The 23,629-nt window shown below is 28.8% G+C and overlaps 1 protein-coding gene across 1 annotated transcript in view; it reads right to left on the bottom strand.

The window, feature by feature from the left end:
- The window catches only part of Slmap (Sarcolemma associated protein), a 66,868-nt gene that overhangs the window by 16,840 nt on the left and 26,399 nt on the right, over window positions 1-23,629 (bottom strand). The window contains exons 7-14 of the mRNA XM_016051595.3: window positions 21,915-21,989; window positions 18,997-19,074; window positions 17,004-17,066; window positions 16,694-16,831; window positions 12,276-12,386; window positions 7,452-7,509; window positions 5,726-5,800; window positions 369-428 (exon numbers count right to left, since the gene is read on the bottom strand). Of these exons, the coding sequence (XP_015907081.2) occupies window positions 369-428; window positions 5,726-5,800; window positions 7,452-7,509; window positions 12,276-12,386; window positions 16,694-16,831; window positions 17,004-17,066; window positions 18,997-19,074; window positions 21,915-21,989 (658 nt within the window). The remainder of the gene's footprint in view (window positions 1-368; window positions 429-5,725; window positions 5,801-7,451; window positions 7,510-12,275; window positions 12,387-16,693; window positions 16,832-17,003; window positions 17,067-18,996; window positions 19,075-21,914; window positions 21,990-23,629) is intronic.

Below are 23,629 nucleotides of genomic sequence, written 5' to 3'. Positions count from 1 at the left end.
GGATCGAAAAACATTCCCCACACTAAGAAAGAGGTGAATTTACACAGAGAGATATTCCCCTGTCAAAGCACAAGACCTCAGCCTGTAGCATAACTTCCTAAGGGAAAGTGAAGTTTGGTACCATCAATGGAGCAATAAATGAAGCTCCGGTTAAAAGAATTACTGAAAATAAAACATTGAGCTTCCAAAGACTTCCCTAAACCAACATTTAAAAAAAAATCATGAATAACCAAATATGCATAAATATAATATAAATATTCGTTTCTGCACGATCAAGACCAAATACGAATAATAAAGCAAATTTCACTCCATGAAATGCTTTACATTTTAATTAAAAAGAATAAGCATGGAAAAACCACAATACATACAACTTAGTACTTGAATTAAATTTTTCTCTGTTGTTTCTGATTTTGTTGAATTCAGCTTATCTAAAAGAAGACAAGATATATTAAGAAATATAAATAAAATAAAAAACAACATAATCAGTAAATAAAAAAATCCCAAGAAATTGAAGCGCTAAGATATTATCTCGATTGAAGACTTAGTACGTTTCAAAAATATACAAAATAAAATGACAGTTTAATCTCATTTCATTTTTGTATATTTTTGAAACGTATAAAGTTTTCCATTATATAAAAACATAATCACTAATTAGATTTATATGTAATAATATGAGTCCCATTTTAAATGAATAACTAGAAACACAAGTAATTTACTTTTAATAACTAGAGCTGGGATTAAATTTTTTTATTAATTCCCACATATAAAGGTCACCATTAAATTATAAATTTACAGTGTTGCTACAACTTGTTCTTTTATTTAAATTGTACTACTATTTTTAGATTTACTTTTTCTGGCTGCACTGCTGTATCGAAACCAATGTGTGTAGTTTTTCATAAATAAAAGTCTTAGCCATCCTTTTTCCATTAATTCTATCCCTTAATTCCCACATATAAAGGTCACCATTAAATTATAAATTTACAGTGTTGCTACAACTTGCTTGTCCTTTTATTTAAATTGTACTACTATTTTCAGATTTACTTTTTCTGGCTGCACTGCTGTATCGAAACCAATGTGTGTAGTTTTTCATAAATAAAAGTCTTAGCCATCCTTTTTCCATTAATTCTATCCCTTAATTCCCACATATAAAGGTCACCATTAAATTATAAATTTACAGTGTTGCTACAACTTGCTTGTCCTTTTATTTAAATTGTACTACTATTTTTAGATTTACTTTTTCTGGCTGCACTGCTGTGTCGAAACCAATGTGTGTAGTTTTTCTTAAATAAAGGTCTTAGCCATCCTTTTTCCATTAATTCCCACATATAAAGGTCACCAATAAATTATAAATTTACAGTGTTGCTACAACTTGCTTGTCACAGCTTGTTCTTTTATTTAAATTGTACTACTATTTTCAGATTTACTTTTTCTGGCTGCACTGCTGTATCGAAACCAATGTGTGTAGTTTTTCTTAAATAAAAGTCTTAGTCATCCTTTTTCTGCCTTGGCTAGCTGATTAAGATGGCCTCCTTATTGAAAAAATAAGCAGTACTTGCCTGCAATTTTTAGTTAAGAGATTTGTCCAATTAGAAGGTAGAGGAGAGTTTTTTGATGGTAGTATGGAAGCAGTAGTATGTAGTAGTGGTTGTTCAGTTTTTTTCCTAACCTAAAAGTTTTTAATCTATTCGAAAATCTAGACAGAAACTAACATACTTCCTTCTGTAATGACTCTCCACACACTAATGGTGAAAGCATGTAAAGTGTTGCCATAGATAGAGAGTTCTGCACTTCACAACCTGCAGCCCATTTTGATCATCGATATCAAAACCGTAGTCTCTCTTTTTTTTATAAGTCTCAGCCTGCCTCTTTCTGCCTTGACTCTCTGTTTGAGATGGCCTCCTTATTTAAAAAATAAGATGTATTTGCCTGCCAATTTTTAGATGAGAAGACAGAGGAGAGTTTTTGATGGTAGTTTGGAAACAGGGGCAGACAGAGAGGGGGGGATTCAAAGAAGAAAAAACGGGCCCACAAAAATGAAGATAAGACTAGGTTTCTTCTTATTCCTTTCTTTAAAGTGCAGCAAAAATGTTTATAATTGTAATCCTTCATGATAAATTTAAAAGTATCTAATTTATTATTTGTAATTCTTTGCTTAACTTGATATTGAATTTCTGCCACATAATGGAATTCATCTCGCGATAGTGCTTAATAATAATAGAAAAATTAATCAACATTAAAATAAATTAACTTCTTTTGATTCTTAATTCCAGACAAACTTTATATTTATTGTACGACCTTTTTTTGTGACATCATATTTGAATCCGTATATGCTGGTGGTGATTTGGGATTGGCTACAGTTGCATGGTTGCTACTTTAAAAATATTTCAAGACTGAACTGATCTTTTGATCAATTGACATGATTTAGTGTTGTTTACCAGAATTTTCAGAAATTTCTCACTGACTCCAAAATATATCTTTCCATAATAATGGCACATATATTAAATCGATTGATTTGATTATTCTTTTTCATTTTGTTAATTTATTTTTTCACAGCGAACAAGATAAAAATTCCAGTTAACCTTGTAGATCTTTTTGCACCAATCACTGGATAATAAACCATTAATATTTTCATGAAGCTATTCATATGTCTACTTTATTTATTGCTTCATCATTATTTATTTCTTGTCCTATCTCAATATATTTAAAAAAAATCTTAACTTAGTTCACCATTTCAAAACGTCAGGGGAAAACGAAAACTCTAACAAATTTAGACTCAACACAAATTTTGTTTAAGCAAGCAGGTGCTGAAATTCGATCTATCACATTCTCACATTGTGGTGCAACATCATTATCAGTTCACTTTGCAATAATTATGAAAAACAACAAAGTTCTTATTAAAATGTAATATTTGTATAAAATTAACTGGAAAAATAGATAGAAAATGTTTGTTAAAATTAATATTTTTAAGGAAAAAAGGACATTTTAATTTAAAGAACAAATGGAAAAGAGATTAATTGACGAAATTTAATCTCATTATTTTTTTCTCAGTACTGAAGATTGGCACCCATGCAGTTGTTAAATATTTTTAAATTTAATCGCAGCTAATTTTTAACTTGCTACCCAGCATTTGATAAATACACAACACATTTCTTAATTTAATATACATCACTCAAATTGTCACTACAAATTACATAAATTAAGAAGCAATTGAACAAATTATAAAAAAATTTATTTCTAAGCTTTAGTTTCAAATTAACATAATTAAAAAAATGACACTATTTCCCAGCAAAAATATGCAAAGATGAGAACCATAATAATAAGAGAAACAACATTGTTAAAAACTTGGGAAACAGGATAAATAAATAGGTGTGAACTGTAAAACGTCATATCAATAATATAATGAGCCAGTCGTTTATTGTAAAAAGAACTTTTTATTTTATTAAGATATTTTTGGGATAGATTTATATTCATTCAGTTAATTACCTAAAACTAATTTGATTTTTGACACCATTTCTTAATTGGAAAGCTGGGTGGGATTTTCACCTACTGGTGGACATAAACTTCTCTGCATGTAAATAATCAAATTCAGCATTTATAACTAAAAATAAACTTATTGAATCTCTAGCGTAACTACCACTACGGTTATTAAACATCAATTCCCTAGTATATAAGATGTGCTAACTGGAATCAATCTCCAAGGTACCTTTTGATAGACGAAGGTTGGTATTGTCGATTTCTACTCTGCTTATATTGTTGACTTGCAGATGATGTGCTACGAACACACCTGCTTTGATGGATGGTACACATTGAAAAAAGTTAACTAGTTATTAGCAGGGTATCTGCTACATTTTAAATTTTCAAATTCATTACTTTTCATGACTAATTCCAAGAATTTTTCATGACTTAACGAAATTACTATTTTCTCTGACAAAAACGCAACAATAAATTAAAAAAAAAAAGCATTATAATAATATTAATTGAAATGATAGGCATAACCAAAACTGTTAATCTCTGCATCTTCATATTTAAATTTAAAAAACAGAATAAAGAAAGAGTTGAAGCAATAAAATAGCGGAAAAAATATGAAAGCAAATAATTTGTTCTTTTTTTCTGCAGAATTATATTCTAAAGATACATTTCTTGCTCATCAGAAAGGAAAGAAATATTCCTGATTTTTCTGTTCTTATTTCAGAATAAAAAAAATAAATAACAAAATGAAAAAAATAAATAAAAAATGAATAACAAAAATTCTGAAACCACAGAAGTTTAAAAGATAATTTGCTCTAGAAATGATGTTTTTTTCTTTCATTCTTTGGAAGAACATAATTTCATACACCATAATTTTTAAAGAACATGAACTTTGAACACCATAATTTTTAAAGAACATGATGAATACATTTCATATTTTTATAAAATATGACTGTGAGTGGGGATTTTGTTACAAATTTAGAGATTTGGACCACCATGAAATTGAGGGCGGGGGGATAATTTCCATTTTAAAAACTAAAATTTTCGGCCACTTAGATCTATGACTTTTTTTAAAAAAATAGTTAAAATCATGACATTTCTTGACAAATTTTGTTCAATTCCTAAATTCATGACTTTCCTGGTGCCCAGATACCCTGTATATTTACGACTGCGTCATTGTCCTTCTCACAACGTTGCTTCTCAGTCTAACTTACACATAACGGGATCCTGCATACACGGCTGCTAAAAGCCGTACAGCAGAGACCACACACACAACTGTGGACAAGCGCTCAAAATCCGGTGAATGATCTGCAAATATGGCCAACTAGTGGTATCCGTTCATTGAAATCTATCCTGATAAAATTTTGGGGGGAGGGGGTATTGTGGCTCCCCACAAGTCAAATGAAGGCATAAAAGAGAAAACTACTGTTTTTCTCTCTTTTTGATCCCATTTTTACAGTTCCCACATTTATGTTAAAAAAAAGCATTAATTTTTCTTTCTGAAGTTATAAGCAGATGGCAGCACAAGTCATAGGTGGGAAGCTTTGTAAAGGATTTGAAACCTTTGAAATTGCAACTAGATTACAAATAAAAATAGTGTTAAAATAAACTACTTAAAATACAGATTATTTTCCTAACGTTGCACTTTAATACTTTTAAGAACTATACGGGGCTTGCATATACAAACACAATTGATAACGTATATTCTGATGTTCACCCCTGGTTTTTGATTATGAGATAGTGAATTTCTGGTTTGTCAAGTGTGTAAGTTAACAACTGTGGGGGAAAATATATATATATATATATAAATAATTTTTTCCAAAATTAAAAAAACTAAGTCTTTAAAATTTCCTCAGATAAAAGATAATTGGATCGACATTTAGAGAACTACTAAGTTTTTACAAATTGGTTCTTCCCGAGAGTTATTTAACAGTGAAGATGGGTTATGCTATAGAAAAACTGCTCCTGCCTGTCTTTAAATTCATCTTTTCTCATAATCAGCTTTCATGGACCGCCTTCTTGATCTTCAAATAGTGTTTGAAAGGGCAAATTGATTCCTTACTACCTCTTTGGTTATATTGCAACGATATTTCAAGATCGACAAATAACTGTCTTAGCAACATGTGTATATGTCAATGCCCTGATTTCTGAAACACATTCGACTTATACACTAGGTTATATAGTACATTGAAGACTAATTCTAGTAAATTATCCATAAAACCTTGCTGCACATTTTAGCTATATTTATTTAACTTACCATGAGTGGATAAATTTCCATTTGCTTCAACATTACTATCCAAAGTTTGATCCTTTTTAAGAATGTCAAAATGTGCTATACATAGAAATAAAAGAAAAAAACAGCTGTTAAAAATTTCACAATTAGCACAAAATCTATTCAAGTTTCTAAAATAGCCATTTAATAACTATCAAGCTTTTTAGAATAAAATAAAAATCCAGATACTTTATAGCTTGCACAGGATATGTTGACAGTTCAAAAAGCAATTCAATAATTATTTCAAGTAATTCTTTAATTATTTCAATAAAAAAAAGTTTTCTTTTAAGGTTTGGTTTAATTTCAAATGGGACAAAGTTACTTTTAAAAACTAAACATGCAGAGTTTGAAAGAGAGAGAGCACTTGCCGTTAAAATTTAAAAAAAAAAAAAACATTTCATATATTTTTTAAGTATATTCACATTATTGTGACATTATTAACAGGCAATGTTTGTCCAAACAAATTCAATTTTATCTGAACATTACATAATTATAAAAGGTATGAAATAAATAGTTTTTAAAGTCAATAAAAAATGAGAATATGGGCATTTTATTCTGACTAAATTCACACTGAAATTTAAAATTTTTTTTTTTTAATTATGTGGCATGTAGTTTATTTTTGTTATTAAGAAATAATTCATCACAAAGTCAGCTAAAAGTTTTAAATTTGTTAAAAGTAGTTTAAATTGATCATTTGTAGAGGAATGGTATATACCATAATAATAAAAAACCTAAAAAAGGTAGCGATTCCTCTTAGGGTAAATTTTATTAGTTGAACTTTTTACAGTGCAGAATGCACCACAAGTCAATTGCAACGCCAGTTTTAAAATCAAACCTGGTATGTAATTAGTAGTTATACAAGTTTTTACATTTACAAGACTGAACATAATAATCTCCACCTAATAAAAAGTTTCGAAATAGTTTATTTCTTATACTGCTCCTCAGAATCAACAAATGAAAAGAGCTTGATATAACTATATAGTTTTCAAAAGAACTGTACGCATAAAAAATTATTGGATCCTAAAAAAATGCATACAACCAAAAAAAAAAGTAAAAAGAAGCAGGCAATATGTTCCTAAATTGAAAACAAACTTCTTTAGGGTGGAAAATAAAAGTTTTCTTTCCACTCAAATGTAAAAAAGTTTCACTCAAAGGGAAAGACAAAGGAACTCAAATGTCCAATCAATGTACAACAAGGAAAATCACTTTATTATTTGTATTCTTCTTCTAATTGTCCCATTTATAACTAATTTAATTACAATTAATTATCATTATTATACTTTTATAAAAAAAATAATGAAATGATTGCCTTCTTTAATTTAATTATTATTTAAAAAATATGTCATGTTAAGGAAATGATTTGTAACAAAAGGATAATGTGTTAGTAATATTTCCTTCTTAAATTTCTACTTTTTTTCGTTAAATTTATTTCAAAATTGTAATACATCTAAATTTAATGAAAGAGGCACTACCTATCAAGAATAACAGAGGTAGTGAAATTGAATAAAATAAGCAGAGCTCAGGTCAATCAGAAAAATGGATGGCGTTTTCTAGACTTTCTTTTATAATGATGCAGACTTTGACAAGTGAAATTTATCGAAAAAAAATGAAACATAATAATTTATTAAAATTATTATCATCTAGTCAAAATTTTTAATGATTGATAAATAAACACTATTCTTTAAAAAATTGGTAAGATTTAAAATTTTACCTTTCATCGCATTTAATTGTTCCTTTGCAAAGTCATTCTCAGCTTTCAGAGCTTCAATCTAGAAGGAAGAACAACTATTTTTACTGATAAAGTACAATACAAAAAAGAAGAAAAAATTGGCTGTTCTACAACATATTCAATATAACCAGGAATAATTTTTTATACAGATTTCTTACTTACAAAAAATCTGAATAAAATTATCTTTTTAAAAAAATTTACATTTTGTAAAAAGATATTTCAGGCATTTTAAAAAAAAATTGATAAATATAATAAAAGTTTTGAATACATTAGGTTTCTAATGAATGAACTCTAAATGAAGAGAGAAAAAACAATATTAAAAATTACTTTATTGATCAAAATAAATTGAGAATCAAGTGTACATTTAATTTCTGGTCACACCCATGAAAAACATTGTTAAAAGTTATAATTATCTTAAATAAGCACCAAATTTCCAAGTTACACTTAATGCCAGGAAGCATTTGTATAAGTAGGTGACGCTCTAAAAAACCAGTCATTTTAAAATCACAAATTCTTAAAAACTAAAAGCGCTTTGAAGCAATTAATACTTACTCTTTATAAGGCATTTAAGAGAAAAATAAAGGAAACCTACTTCAATGATGCTGGTCAATCATTTGGTTCAGAAAATGCCAGGAGTGTAAATTTTTTTAAAATATATATATAAAGTCTGCCATTAAGATGGATTAAGATAGGTTAAAAAAAAAAAACATTTTAATGTATAAGACTGTTGTACAGGAGAACAACAGAAACACCTCAGTTTATAACTTTAAAGCAATGATAAGAACATCATGTGATCCAGATCTTCAAAGCAATCAATCCCACAGAAAGGTGGGAATAAAGTGCTGCAGGTACAAGACTAAATATATATATATTATTTTACACCTTCATATATATATAGTTCACTAATACTTTGTTTATCATCGACATTTTGGGGTGCAAAAATTTTAAATAAACTAAATTAGATTAGGGAAAAGCTTCGGCCAAGTCGGGAGAGTGACTTTTAGAAAATTAAAAAAAATTTTTATAAAAAGTAACAACTTTTTATTTCAAACTAATTTTGTTTGGATATGATATTGTTAGATTTTAGGTGAATCACCCAGATATCACAATCATATTTTAAAAATGCACGGGATTCCCACACAAGGGTCGAGAAAAAATGAGAGCACCCAATACGCTGTAGCAGCACATGCATGATAATTTAACCTTTATACACAGATAGCCTGCAGCTATAAACTGGAAATTACTTTGATAGCGCTGAACTAATAGCTTCTGTCACAAATCAATAAAAATTATTTTAATAGAACATAAAAATCTAATTTTTTTTCTCATAGTAAATGAATTGATAATATCGTTTCAAACACCAACATAAAAGAAAACAACTAAACAAAATAACATTAAACAATAAGAAAAATATTTAGCAATTTAAAATGTAATAAAATATTGGTAATATTAAGCAAGTTTATAAATTTATTTTTCAAAAATTCTTTTTAAAACCTATAAAAAAATTAATGCACAATTAATTTAATGTAAATTAGAAGTCAAATGACATATTGTAACAAGACAAAGTATATATTGCCCAAAGTATATACTGCCCAAAGTATATATTGCCAGGTGGCGACAGTCACGGTAAAAAAGATAAAACTGGTGGTCAAACTGTTTTTAATAGCAGTTTATTTGTGGGTGGTATAATAGTAATTTTCTTTATTTAAATCACCAATACTTAGTTCAATTAGAAATTATATAGTTACACTTTTAACAAACATAGATTGGATGTATTAGATTTAAAGTGAAAGCAAAAAAAGGCTGCCAAATTAGCCATGCCCAAACTTAAGCTACCGCTTTTATTTTTTTCCATCTTGTTTCTGATTCCATAAGAATACATTTATGACTCACTTGTCCTGAAAAGGTTTACATGTATCGCAAAGTCAATGATTTAAATAATCTGATTTTCTAAAAAATTCAATAATAATAGATTATGTAAAATTTATTAAAATCAATGTAAAAATCAGTGAAGCAGGAAAAAAACAAATATGCAAAAATTCTGGGAGCTCAGAAAATCTCTGTTTTATGTACTAAGTGCCATCTCTATCAAATTAACAATAAATAAAAAAATTTACATTACATTTTTTTTCTTCTTCATAATAACACTGATAAGGATGTGAACTATACAGAAACAAAATGCAAACATAATATATACATAATTACACGTGTAAATTAATGAAATGTTATATTTCCTTCACCTTTTGATTGATTATTTAACTGTTAATTCAATACAATCCCCACAAAGATACAAATGTGTTTAACATTCAAAGCTGGGAAATTTATTATGTACTTAAAAATAATCTTTGATTAAAAAATGTGACAATATTTTATTAAAATTAAGTTCAATACTTCTTTAATCAAATAATTATAAAAAAAATTTAATCATTTTGAGGGAAAAAAAAAACATTTTTGTCAAAAGTAAACAGTATCTTCTTTCAATTCATAATTTAGATAATTCTGTGATCATTAAATTCTTAATATCAATTACTTTAAAATAAAATTTAAAAAAATTTATTAAAGTTTTTGAATTGGCAAATCACACTAAAAATATTAGATATGAGAAGGACCCCTTAAATTGTTCCTTATTAAAATTTTGATAAAATTATTGTTAATTTTTTTTTTTACTTAAAATAACTCAAGAGTACTGCATATATTAAAAATCACAAATCTGTTAGCTGTCCTTAAACCAGATGAAAAACTTGATTAGTGAACAAATCAAGTTTAAGCATTAATCTAAAAATAGAGCAATGAACTAATGTTATATTTCTATGTCTTTTTAAAAATAAAAACTAAAAGTTGTATAATTTTTTTATTTGATTAAGGGCAAAATTTTTTATTCTTTTGAGCACCGCGTTTTTAATTTTATTTATCTCATTTTGCATTTCTTTTAACTTTCATTTTCTTATATTAAGTTCAATAACTCCATCCTAAATGTTTCCCTTCTTCCCTGCATCGAAAGTGGAATCGTTCCACAGGTGAAAATGCGTGGACGATTGCAGGGTCGTTTTTGGCGCAGAGGTATACATGAAAAAGAAAGAAAAAAAGATTCCCTTATTTGGCATTTTTTTCCCTTGCTTGACTCCAAGGAGCTGGTAGCTGGAGAACCGTGACAAGGGGGTTATAACACACATTCGAGTTTCTCGTGTTATAACAATATTGTATTAAAAATATCGAAATTGAAAAATAACAGGTATTTTATTTAGGTCGCAATAGAGCTGCATAAAGGGCTATTGGTGATGGTCTTGGCAACATCTCCGAGGATCGCCCAAAAACATGCCATCACAACATATTTGATCCTCTGCAAAGGGGATGGCTCTTCCACTTTGGTAGCTCCACAACCTGCATGCAAAGTTGAGCACTTTACAGTAGAACAGTTTAACGAGGAACAATACTGCGCACCCTAAGTAGGCAGATCAAAATGGTTTCCCACGCATTTACTGACAGCAGAGAAATAATGTAGATTGACAATAAAATTGTTAAAAATAAAGCACATTAAAAGTGAAGTTTAAAATGCGCCATTCGATACTTGCGCAAGTCTTAACAATGTCAAATTAAAAATATTCGAGTTTCTCCCCACGGCAGAATCACAGCGCCACGGCAACATTGTCGCAGAACTTTAGAGTTCTTGAAGAAAGATTTTTCTTTTGAAAAGTGAAAAAAATTACTTTTCTTTTCCACTGAAATTTAGATTGAATCATAAAATTTGATAATCACATTTTGATGCGCTCAATTTACATCGACAGTATCATAAATCAATGTAATGCTTCAATTGTATTTTCGGTAGTTTTGTTATTGATTTTCACATCCCGATATATTTCAAACAATATGGAAAATTCGAATCGTGCATTTGAGCATTTACTTTTTAAGGCAATAATTGTATCGAATTTCCGGCATTTATTGCTATTGATTTCTCCATAGTTTTTAAATCCAATATTTTTATATGATATTATTTATTACAACAACCAAATCTCGAATTGAAACACGTATTAGAGGAATCCGAATCGCGTGATTTCGTTGTCAATCTTTCCTCCCCTTTTTTTTTATGCAATTACTACCACAGATTTTCTAATTTTTAATTTTTTTTTGTTTATTGATATGATTATTTACAAAATGAGAAGAAGGAACTATTTTGTGCGTTCCTAGTCCCCCCTCCCCCCCAACAAAATGTGAGAATATCATTCATGATAAAATAAAAAATAATTAAACGTTCTATTAAAAAAATTTTGAAGTTTTTTTTCCATATAAACATAGCACTTTTGATATTTTAAATTAGTAACATATATGTTCATTATTATTAACTGTATCTTGCAGAACAATTATAATGCTAGAGAGTTTTGTAGCAGATAGGTCGAAAAAATTCTGTCACAGGGGGATTTTCTAAATCATAACAAAAAATGTTTTAAAAAAATTCAAACAATTACTTAGTTTGATGATGAAATCGCACAAATAAAGCATGTCACTAGTGTTTAATAATTAAAATGTGTGAGTCAAAAATCACTAGTCGCTATAATATCGGACAAAAAATATTGAAATTTTCAAAACATCATGGAAAAAAAAGAATGATTAAAAAAAATCCCTCCGATTTCCGATGCAAACTGGCTCTTAAATAAATGTATAGTCAATCAAGATATATTAGCCCAAACAGTTTCAAACTACACCAATCATAAACAAGTTAAATAAAAAATAACTAAAATAAACAACTAAAAACCATGGAACTAAAGATATTACAATCAAATTAGTCTTAATTAAAAAGCTTTTCCATACTTTTGTAGATAGCAATTGTTCCCCTTTTCGCATTTCCTCAGCATTTGTTTCCTGCACAATTTTATCTTCTGCTGTTTGATTTATAAGATTTTGATACTTTTCTTCGATTTCCTGTAAAGAAACATTATTTCACTTGTAAACATTTCTCTTTACCTGAAAATGAGAATTCAAAAAAAAAAAAAAAAAAAAAAAAAAAAAAAAAAAAATGATCATGACAAATTTTTTTTTTTTGAAGATGTATTGAATATTTATCAATACCCAGTATACATACATTTAATTTTTAATAGATACATAATTTTCAATTTTTCACAAAAACAATAAAACTGAAGATTATAATTTTGGCTGGAAATATTGCTGACAAAAACTATGATTTTGAAGGACTCATTTTTGGCTTGAAATTTATGCATATTTAATAACAGCATGCGCAGTTGCTGATACAAAAGGGAAAAAAATCCAGTAACTTTTACTAGGGAAACTCTCTGAAATGACTAAAATAATTTAGATATCAATTTTTATTACAGAAAAATGAATAAGTTATTTGTTCAATAGGTAGTTTGAAGATGTCTTTATTAAATTAACTCGTAAGTTTGAAGCATTATTTGAAATAAATGTTTTTATAATAATTTTCAAAGTTATGAAATCTTATTTCCTCATTCACAACTCTTACTACCTACGAATATAAAAAACCTACAAACAATGAAATACATATACAGTTCAACCTTCATCTTTAAAAACCAACACTTGTTCCAATGCAGAGGTCTCCAGCCCTATGCCCGCGGGCACCATGGTGCCCGTCGATCAATCTAGGTGCGCCCGCTGCTTGCGCCCTACGATAAAATAATTCCATTTTCCCTTAAAATGCTATGCAAATACATACTGAAGTACGCTGGCTTACTAAAGGCAAAGTACTTGATAGATTTCTACATTTAATTGAAGAAATAAAAAATTATATTTCAAATAAAATATTTTTAGAGTTAAGAGATCTTCTTTGCCTCGCAGATTTATCTCTCCTAACCAACATAACGGAAAAACTAAATAATTTAAACTTGGAGCTGCAGGGAAAGGACAAACATATAGCAAGAATGACAGGGGCTCGTTCAGAGATAAGTTATTTTTGTGTACATCACATTTCAAAATGAAGTCTCTTGTGCATTTTCCAAACATGAAAAAATGATAGGTGACAGTGAAATTGGCTTATCAACGCTCCAAGATCAATTTAAAAAGCGCTTTCAACAATTTAATATAATCGTGCCATTGATCACCTTTTTTGTAAATCCTTTTACCAACCAAATAAACATACCGTAATAACAACATACATTTCAGAATTTCTTCAAGCAAGGCGAGAAGAAGGGGAGATAGAAGTTTTGGATCTTCAGGATGACATTATCCTCCGAACTATTATATCAGATGAGAAATTCTGTAATATAGTTGACAGAAATAAATTCCATTCTTAGAAGGAGCAGTATGGTGCCATGCGACTTAAAGAATTCTAATCAACGTTGTGATTAAGGAATTTTAATGGGACAAAGGACATAAAATTGTAAGTTACAAGTCACAAAACAACACAAAATAAAGCATTAATATAATCAGGGAGAAAACGAAACTTAAGTGGGGGGAATTCGAAGCCTACATGTTTTCGGTTCGAGAGATGGAGTTAAACTAACTTAGAACTGCTCTATTTGAGTCCCATAGATGGCGTTGGCAGGTGGTTTCGATTGTCACAACAGCATATAAAATAAAGTCGTTTTTAGGTTCCACATACTTGTTTGAATCATTGTTTTCGATAATGAATATCATAAAATCAAAATATAGATCCCGACTTACAGATGAACACCTTGGCGATTGCCTGCGAGCAGGAATTTCATCATATTCTCCCAATTATGAAGCGCTGGCCAGTGAAATGCAATTAAGATCACATTAACTGCATTTTATATATTTTATAAATAATTTTTATGCTTCGTATGTTTTGAAAGCAATTTAGCAATAATTTATTTTACACAAGAATATTAATACTACTTATATTCATATGGTAAATTAATTTTTAAAATTAAATTTTTTGTGCATTAGGGGAGTGTCTGGTACCCCCGCCTACTGTCAATTTCATATGTAGAGAATATTTTTTCAAGTCAATGGGCCATCGGACATTAATTGTTATATTAAAAAAAGATTATTTTCCAAGTTTCAAGCATTTATGAAGCTGGTAACATGGTAAACAATAGTTTTGAAAATATGTTGAATACAGTAGTCAAATTTTTTAATTTCTATTTTTAAGTTAAACTATTCTTTTTTTGGTTTATTCTTTTTGCATTATTTAATTAGATGATAAAACAATAGAAACATACAAAAATATTGATTATTACTCAATATTATACAGAAATATAAGCAATACTCCTTAAGTGGGCGGGACTACCCGACTCTCCCCTATATGTAGTGTGTATTATTACTATGTCTATCAACTATAAATTTATGTTGAAAAAATAAATGGTGCCCGCCATTCGACCGATATTCTGGTATTTGCTCTTAGGTACAAAAAGGTTGGGGACCCCTGTTCCAATGTATTAAGTTAATTAGATCTATAAATGGCATTTTTATTTAGAAAAAAGTGTTAGCTAAATAAATGCTAAAAAGGCTTTTCTATTTTGATCGATTGTAAAATAAAAAAAATAAAAAAGTAAAGTTTCGATCTTAGTCAGTTCTGTCAAAGAGGAATATCTCATGCATTTAACTTACGTCGGTAACGTCACGGTACGAGGGGCTTTGGCCGGTTTCTTTTGATTTGCTGTTGGTTGTAAATGCATGGATCATGATATCATCCCAGATCTGTTAAACAAGAGTATTTAAGCTTCTGTTGAAGCTGATTATTTTGTATTTTCTTTTCATTGCTCATTTGTTACTCTGTTTGCGAGAGTACATTATATTTGTCTATCAGCTTTTAAAATAAATCGTTTAGTAAGGAAACTTTTGTCTTTTATTTGTCTTCTTGACATACAGATATAATGATATTCTTGCGACAATCTCGGCTGCCGAAAAGTTTGAAACATTCCTAGCATTCCCTCAGTCACAGCAATTTCGAATGCTTATGATCGATAGCATTGCTATTTGGATAGAAACTGAGCCCTTGTTCTTATATAATTGTTAAAAAAATTTCTAAATTGGGAAAAATTCTTCTGTGTGTAAAAAACTGACAAAGCAATTGGATCAGTGTTAAGATGACTTTCTTAACACTCATTTTATCATTTAAATTTGTTAAGTTATTTTCGAAAAATACATTAACACTAAACATACCACAACCGGTCAAATGGCCGTTTAAGAACTTTTGCGTTTCATCTAATTGTTTTTGCACATTTGACTTCATGACTTTTTCTAACAATTATATACAGTTAATATTCTATTATTTTTCTTCTTCTGTATTTTGTTTGTTTTGAATAATACTTGTGGCATACCTATTTCTACCACAACCAGTCATTCGACCGGGAAAAACAATTTATTGCTTTATAAGGTTATCGGATCAGAAAATACGACGTAATACGTGTTCGCGTATTGCATTCGATGAGTTGCACATTTCTGCAAAGACTGTTCAGTAGTTAGTTCAATCAGAATGACTGTGAATTCAAATTTCAAGAAAGTACCTAAACTTTTTGATTGACATTTTTGCGTAAGAAAAGGTGACAAAAACTAAATGTTTTGGCAAGTAGTTTATATTTTATTTTGATAGATTGACCTCATTTCTAACTAACTGTTCGTTTTTACCCAGAAAAATGTCGAAACAATCAAGACAGTGCAAATTCTTAGAAGAAATAATATTAATTATAAGAATTATAGAAATAACAATAATTGGAAGAAATATATTTGCGGAAAATGTACAATGGAAACTCCCAGTATATGTAAAAAATGTGTTGAGCAAGGAATTAAAAATTCTTATTTTGTGTTGGTAATACATACAAAATAGGCAATATACAATTTCGTTTAATTATAATAAAGTTTTTTTAGTTTATTTCCTTCCTAACATCCATGTTTCATACATTTAACTAAGAAACATGAAGTTCATTTGGACTATGGTAGATATAGGTATAAAGTGTTGGTATGTTTAGTGTCCTAATTTTCTCAAATGGAGTAGTTAAAGAATATATAATGTTATTTTAATTTTATTTATGGGAATGAACTGCAGAAGCAAATAATGTATATTTTCTCATTACGAGAGACCGAAACTAGCATAAATGAAGTTAACTTATTTTTATAAAAATTTACAAAGCTGGATACGTGCTGGAGTGGTTTGAAGAGTATAATGAAGAATTCTAATTTAATGTCTAGCATATTATTTTTGCGTTCTAAAATGAATTTAATATCTTTAACCGAAGTCAGGCTTTTAAGTTCATTTTGATGAAAAGTTACTTAAACTTAAATAACAAACAACTTACTTCCAGTTTTTTAGTTAAATTTCCTATTTCTTTCTCATTTTCAGCAGCTTTATCCAGCAAGAGTTCAATTTCTTGTTCTTTTTTCTGATTTATATCCATTAAGTGGCTGCATTCATTTTCAGTATTGCTTAGAGAGTTCTTGAAAATAAGTAAAACTAATAAATAAATACTCTTAACAAGAAATTGCTAAGCATAATGCAATAAAATATTGATATTAAAAACATAATTTATAAACTCTAGAATTGAAAAATCATTTGTAAAAAAATAAGAATGCATGGAAAAGTGATGAAGCTTAAAAAAAAATACAAACTTCTAAATCTTGAATTTTCCTGATGGCTTCTAGTTTTTCTTGTAAAACTTTTTTCAGAGATTCCTAAATAAATAATATCAAGAATGAGAAAAAGGAAAACAAGATAACTCATTTAATGTTAAGAGTTCCAGTGAAACACTTTGAATATATATATATACAGTCGAACCTCGTTAACACAAAATCGGCAGGACTATCATTGTTACTTGATGTTAACCGAATTTCATCTTATCCGTTACATCATGAAAACAATTTATTAAGTACTTTTATTACATTTTGTGTACTATATTAATGTATTCAAACAATACTATTATGAGCAAAAAAAATTAAAATAAGCTTAAAAGTTTTAACTACTTTATTAAACTATTTTATTTTAACTATTTATTTGCCCATTGCCTACTTCTAACAATGGAAGAAAATAGAAATAGCATTTCTCAAAATGAATGATTGGGATTTTATTTACATACTTATTATCTGTGCTGTATCCAGTTTCCTTTCATGTTAAGCGATAATAAGCTTGAAAATTTCATGTTCAACATTGCAAAATACAACAATAATTGATTGCTGACTCACGAGGCCAAACACAAGTTTCATGTAAAGTGATACTTCACGTTAAGCCGTTTCGCGTTAATGAGGTTCAACTGTGTGTGTGTTAAAGCTATCTTTTGTAACGAAATAAAAACCTACTTATTAAACTTTAGATATCCCAACCAAAAAGAAGTTGAAAATTATATACTTTTGTAACAAAAAAATAGAATTTATTATTAAAAGTAATAATAAAAAATAGAACAGTATAGCAGATATGATTGATATACCATATTAATCTACATATTTTTCTACTGTTAAATCTAAAGTTTGTATTATTTTCATTTAATAAAATACAAAAAAAAAAAAAATTAAAATGAAGCGATTAATGCAAATTTCTGGTAAAATTACAAGGAACTTGACTTAGGCAAGCATAACACAAATTTCATTCATGATTTTTCTCTATTTTGATTCAACATCGTTTTTCTTTTTCAATTACGAAATACAATGTTTCTTTTTAAGTTGTCTGCTAATTTGTAGTTAATTTAGTAAAGAGATTTGAATAAAATATTATATTTAACAAATGTCAATTTTTATAAAACATGTTCTTGATTAAATGTGGTTAGCATCTTTTCTTATTTTACTTTTAATTTGATTCATTTCGATAAATTTCAGTGATATACATATGTATGCATAGATTTGGAATAGTATACTTATAAATTTTTTAATAAAATGGGTACCATGGAAGTAGACTTTATACTGCCTTCCAAAACAGACAAGTACCATAATATCACCCTTTTACACATTGATGGCACTGATTATACAACTTTTATTTTTTTATTATTTGTTGCATATTCCGGTGCAGCTTCGTAATATCAGATTTGCTAGAAGTTATACTGAGTTAGAACTTCAACTAACTATACTATGATATTCAGAATTTACCATAACTTAGATAACTTAAATTTTGTTTCATTAATTTTTGCACTTTCCCTTATTTAAGCTTATCGAGACACACTTTAAACATGCAAGCATCAATAAAAGAAACACACGGTTTTAAAATACGACTTCTGTGACATTATCACCATACACCGCTAAATTATTAACATTGATTTTACTTGTGAAAACACAACATAGGAAACCAAAGATTCATAACAAAGGCTGATAAAATTAATTTTTGAATGATTAAAGATAAAAGCTAGCAAATCGTTATTATAAAATATTTATCATATCTTAAAGAAAACTCATTCTTCGGGATGTAGCGTGAACTAGTTATTGGGCAGTTTTAAGGTAGTCAGTTAAGTCCAGTGTCTTCGAACGTATTTACTTAAAATTTGGTGCAGATTGGTTCAGAATTGTGGATTTATATGCGGTACATGCACACATATAAACATTCTGTTTCATTTATATAGTAGATGGTAATGAAAAACATCACTGGAGGAAAGAATGAATGAATTTAGTAAGAATCACTCACTTTTGCAGCTAGTTGATATTTGTCTTTATCCTCTTGCAATTTTACAACATCATCTTTCAGTTTTTCTTCAGTAACATTCTGAAAGTGAATTAGGGGGAAAAAATTATCCTTTTCTCTTTTACTCATAATTGTTATTTGAAATTTTAACAAAAAAATTTATTCTTTCAAAATAACCCTCAACCAACACTATCTCTTCTGAGTTGATTACAGTATATTATAACAGTGTAGCAGAATGATATTATTGAACTAAATCAATAGCAGGAAGAAGAAATTAAGATAATTTGATCCAGGACCAGTTACTGAAAGATATTACAACATATTAGCTGGTTTGTTAACTTGTCTCTATTGAATTTATTTTTAAAAATTTAGTTAAATTTACAAAAGGAGTATTGTGTAATGCAGTAATCAAATTAAAATATGCTACTTAAATGATGAAAACACTGGTTTAGGGGTTTCTGTACTGGACTATAGGGCAAGTGGTTGTGAGTTTGTATCCCACCGTAGGCATGGACGCAACTTTCTCTCTCTCTGTGTTTTATGTCCTTTCTTCTGTGTGATTGTGTGACTGTAACCTGCCCTATAAATGGGTTTGTGGTTGTATGACGTGGGCAACGCTACTCTACTGTCGTGGCTTAGCCACAGGTGCAAACTGGGTAACCATAAAAGAGTAGCAATTCTGGCATTTTTGAGGCTAACGGAAAATAGACCCCAAGAGTCCATCACTAAAAAAAAAAATTAGGAAAACACTGTCACAAATAAGTCCCTGAAAATCATAGCACCAAATCGACATACTATTCTGTTACATGAATCACTAGTTCGGATGCCACTGATAATTATTTTATGGCGGTCTAGGCCAAATTTTAGTGGTCTCTGACCAACGAACTACCGTTAATTTCGAACACTGAATAGTATAAGTCTTTTAATTTTTAAACAATACACACGAGAAGAAAACATGTTCGACAATAAATATTTTTATAAAGGAAAAAAAAAAGAGACTTGATGATAAAACTAAAATTCAAAAAGATTTCACTTCCGAAAAACTACAATGCAGATTACAAGTTGATTACAAGTTACAGTATGTTCTGCAGATTACAAGTTGGTTGCATTAAAAAAAGAGTGACTTAAATCAATAAAAAATCTGTTTCCTTTATTTTTCCTTGATACCCAGAGGCTGAGTGGTAGCGTTTCGCGCTCTTGTGCCACAGGTCCTGGGGTCGATCCTCAGGCCGGGCAAGGTTGACTCAGCCTTTCATTCCTTCAGTGAGTTGATAAATGAGTACCAAGCCTGCTTGGGAACTAAACACTGGGGGTTTCGCGTTCGGCTGACCACCTAACCGGAACATCTGCTTTTGCACCCCAGAGCCCAAGGTCAAGAAAACTAAGATGGGCACAGTAGGCCTTGGCCCTCTATGGGCTGTCGCGTCACTGAGTTTAGTTTAATTCATTTTTCCTTCTAAAATTAAAGTATTTTGACTTAAATAAGATTTTTCTTTTTTTTAAAAATTTTTATTAGATGCTTTTAGGAAACACAATTTTAACAAATTTGGTTTTATATGATTATGTAATTAATAATTTACTAGGAGCAGAAATGATAAATTTGATTCCTTGTTTTTATGTCTTTTTTGTATCACATGAGTTTCAGACTACACTAAAAGCAGATAAATAAGTATACGATAATAATTGCTAAAATAAAATTAAAGAATATATTACTAAATTCTTAACATTAATAACTTTAACTTTAGGCATATAACATTTTCATCCTATATATTACCAAGTTATCAAGGGGAAAAAGTTCTTTACATTTTTTTATACATATGTATTATGATAGTGCAAATACATATTCAAGATATAAGACAGGCAAACAATATTTGGAATTTATTATCACTTATCCTCGCATTGCCTAATTTGTATATCAGTAAGAGCTGCAATGGCTAAGGCACTGGTTATGACTTAGTATTAAATTGATTGCTTTTCAGGAAAGTTAAGAAAACACAAAGATTACCACATTTCCATCTTTATGGGTGCCACTCTAAAAATAATTTAAGATTGAACTTATTTTTTTTTGATCAATTAACACAATCTAGAGTTGTTTACTAGAATTTTCAGAAACTCACCCACTCTAAAATGTGCCTGTCTATGAAGAGAAATTATGTATTAAATCAAGTTTTTTTCTTCACTTCATTAATTTATTTTTTACATCAATCACTGAATAATAAACAACTAATTCTCTCTTAAAGCTATACATATCTCTACTTATTTTTGACTTTAGCATAATTTATTTTTTGTCCTATCTCTATAATTTATTTTAAAAAAAAAAAAATAATAATAATCTCAATTTAACTTAGCCCAACATTTCAAAACATTATGGAAAAATAAAAACAAGAAAATTTAGGTACAACAATAGTACAAATTTTGTTTAAGCAAGCAGGAGTTGAAGTTCAATCTCATTTTTTCAATAATGAGCTAGATCATTACTTGATCTTTTCACAATAATTGTGAAAATCAACAATGTTCACTTTAAAATATAATTTTTACTTTCATTTAATGTAAAAAAAAAAATTTACGTTTTTAAGGAAAAACAGAAATTTTAATATTAAAAAAATAAAACGAAAGGAAAAAAGAGAGATAAATTTATGAAACTTAATCTACTGATTTCGGTCCCCAGGACTAAAGAGGGGCACCTATGCATCTGGTCGAAAATCCTTCATGACTCTGGTTTTTGTAAGAAGCACTCACTTTAAGTCATTTTAATGGCATCATCATCATTTTGTGGTCAACAGACACTCTAAATTAAGATCTGTAAAAACAACTCAACTCACTCATGAGAAAAGTATTTAATAATAAGTCCTGCAGGACTTCAATAAGAAACATCCTATTAATACCCACATTACAATAATTAAAATTGTTGAAATAAATACTTTTCCTCCACAAGTTTGAAGTTGGCTTTCCAAGGTCTCTATTCGACTTAAAAGTCTGTCTTCCTCAATCAGTGCCTGAAATGAAATTAACTCTGTATTCATATAGAAGGCTGAATTTAAAAACAAATATAAAAGCACACTAAATTTTTCATTCCCCGTGGCAGAATCGTGGTGACACAGCGACATTGTTGCAGAAAGTTACTGAGTTCTTGCAGAAGGATTTTTCCTTTGGGAAACAAAAAATGTTGCTTTTCTTTTCTGCAGAAATTTTCAGATTTTATCCTTTTTTCAGAATTATATTCAAAAGATGCCTTTCCCACAAATCAGAGTGGGAAAAAAATGCTTGTGACTTTTCTATTCTTATTGGAGAATAATGAAAAATAAATATTAATGAAGTAAAAAATTTCTGGCTTTCTTTTCTGTGGAAATTTTTCTTGCAGTTATTACTACAGATTTCAACATAGCTCTTAAAATTCGATATTATTTACCATAACTACTAAATCTCGAAATAAAACACTAATTTAGTAACGCCTTTTTGAAGACGTGATTTCGTCATCTATCTTTTTTTTGACAGTTACTGTTACAGATTTTACTTTTTTAATGTGATGATGAATTATAAAATGCAAAAAAGGAAATAATTAGTGTGTTATCTAAAAAGAAAAATAATTAGTGTTATCTTTCTACAAAATGCAAGAACATCGCCCATAATATCAGATTATAAAAATCACATTCAATTAAAAAAATATTTTTATTTGATCCGAATTTTATTTATTTATGTATTTAATTTTTTTGCAGTTAACGCTTCTATTTCTTTAAATTAGTAACATGTATATCTGTTATTGTTAAATATCTTGCAGAAAGGTATTAGAGAAGTCGCAGAAAGCCCGAAAAAATTCTGCCACAGGGCTTTCATTGAGGTACAGTTTGCCATGGGCAGGGAGAGGAGGAACTATTATTGCTACTTTCAATAAATCAAGTATTTGAACAAAGTTTTTACTTAACTTTTTAATTTAAAAAGATTGCTTTATGCTTAATAAGTACATGTTTATTGCAGTACATTTAGACAGCCTAAGCACAAAATAATAATATAATACAGTTATATATGCACAAAGAAATATATCGAATAGAGTTTAAGAGGACACCATACCGGGGGAGAAACTTTTCCTCCCAAATTCTCCTCCATAACTTATTTAAAAGAAAGAAAAAGTGAGTTCAGACAAACCTAGAGTAAGCCATGAAGTTTCAAATAAGGAAAAGGAAATTTTAAAATATTCAAATAAAAATAAATAATGAGATGATAATTTAGGATTACACAAAGGAGAATTTCTCTTCTAATGATTTGTTTGTATTTTAATATTTTGAAGTATTTTTTTCAGCAATTGAAACTTTATGACTTACTCTAAGTTTGCCTGAACTTACTTTTTCTTTCTTTAATAATAAATATTTTATAAAATGACAGGAATAAAATGACTATTTATTGAATACCCATGCTTACATGATATGTGTGCCTAAAAAAATGGTGCCAAACACTTAAAACTAACAAAATTTTTCAACTTATATTTCTTTCAATTAATCATTGAAAAGAACTTGATCCAAGCATATTATGAGATGAACAGTTAAATTGAATATTTAAGAACTGAAATTCCATCACTACTTTTTAGGCACATATATCATAACTAACACAGGCATTGGTCTAAATAATGCACTATTTTGGA

The sequence above is a fragment of the Parasteatoda tepidariorum genome, chromosome 1, assembly GCF_982258835.1.
Source record: "Parasteatoda tepidariorum strain Cologne lab strain chromosome 1, Ptep-v5.0, whole genome shotgun sequence".
Classification (NCBI taxonomy): domain Eukaryota; kingdom Metazoa; phylum Arthropoda; class Arachnida; order Araneae; family Theridiidae; genus Parasteatoda; species Parasteatoda tepidariorum.
Note: the sequence above shows the minus strand (reverse complement) of the source record. Positions and strands in the feature narration are given on the sequence as shown.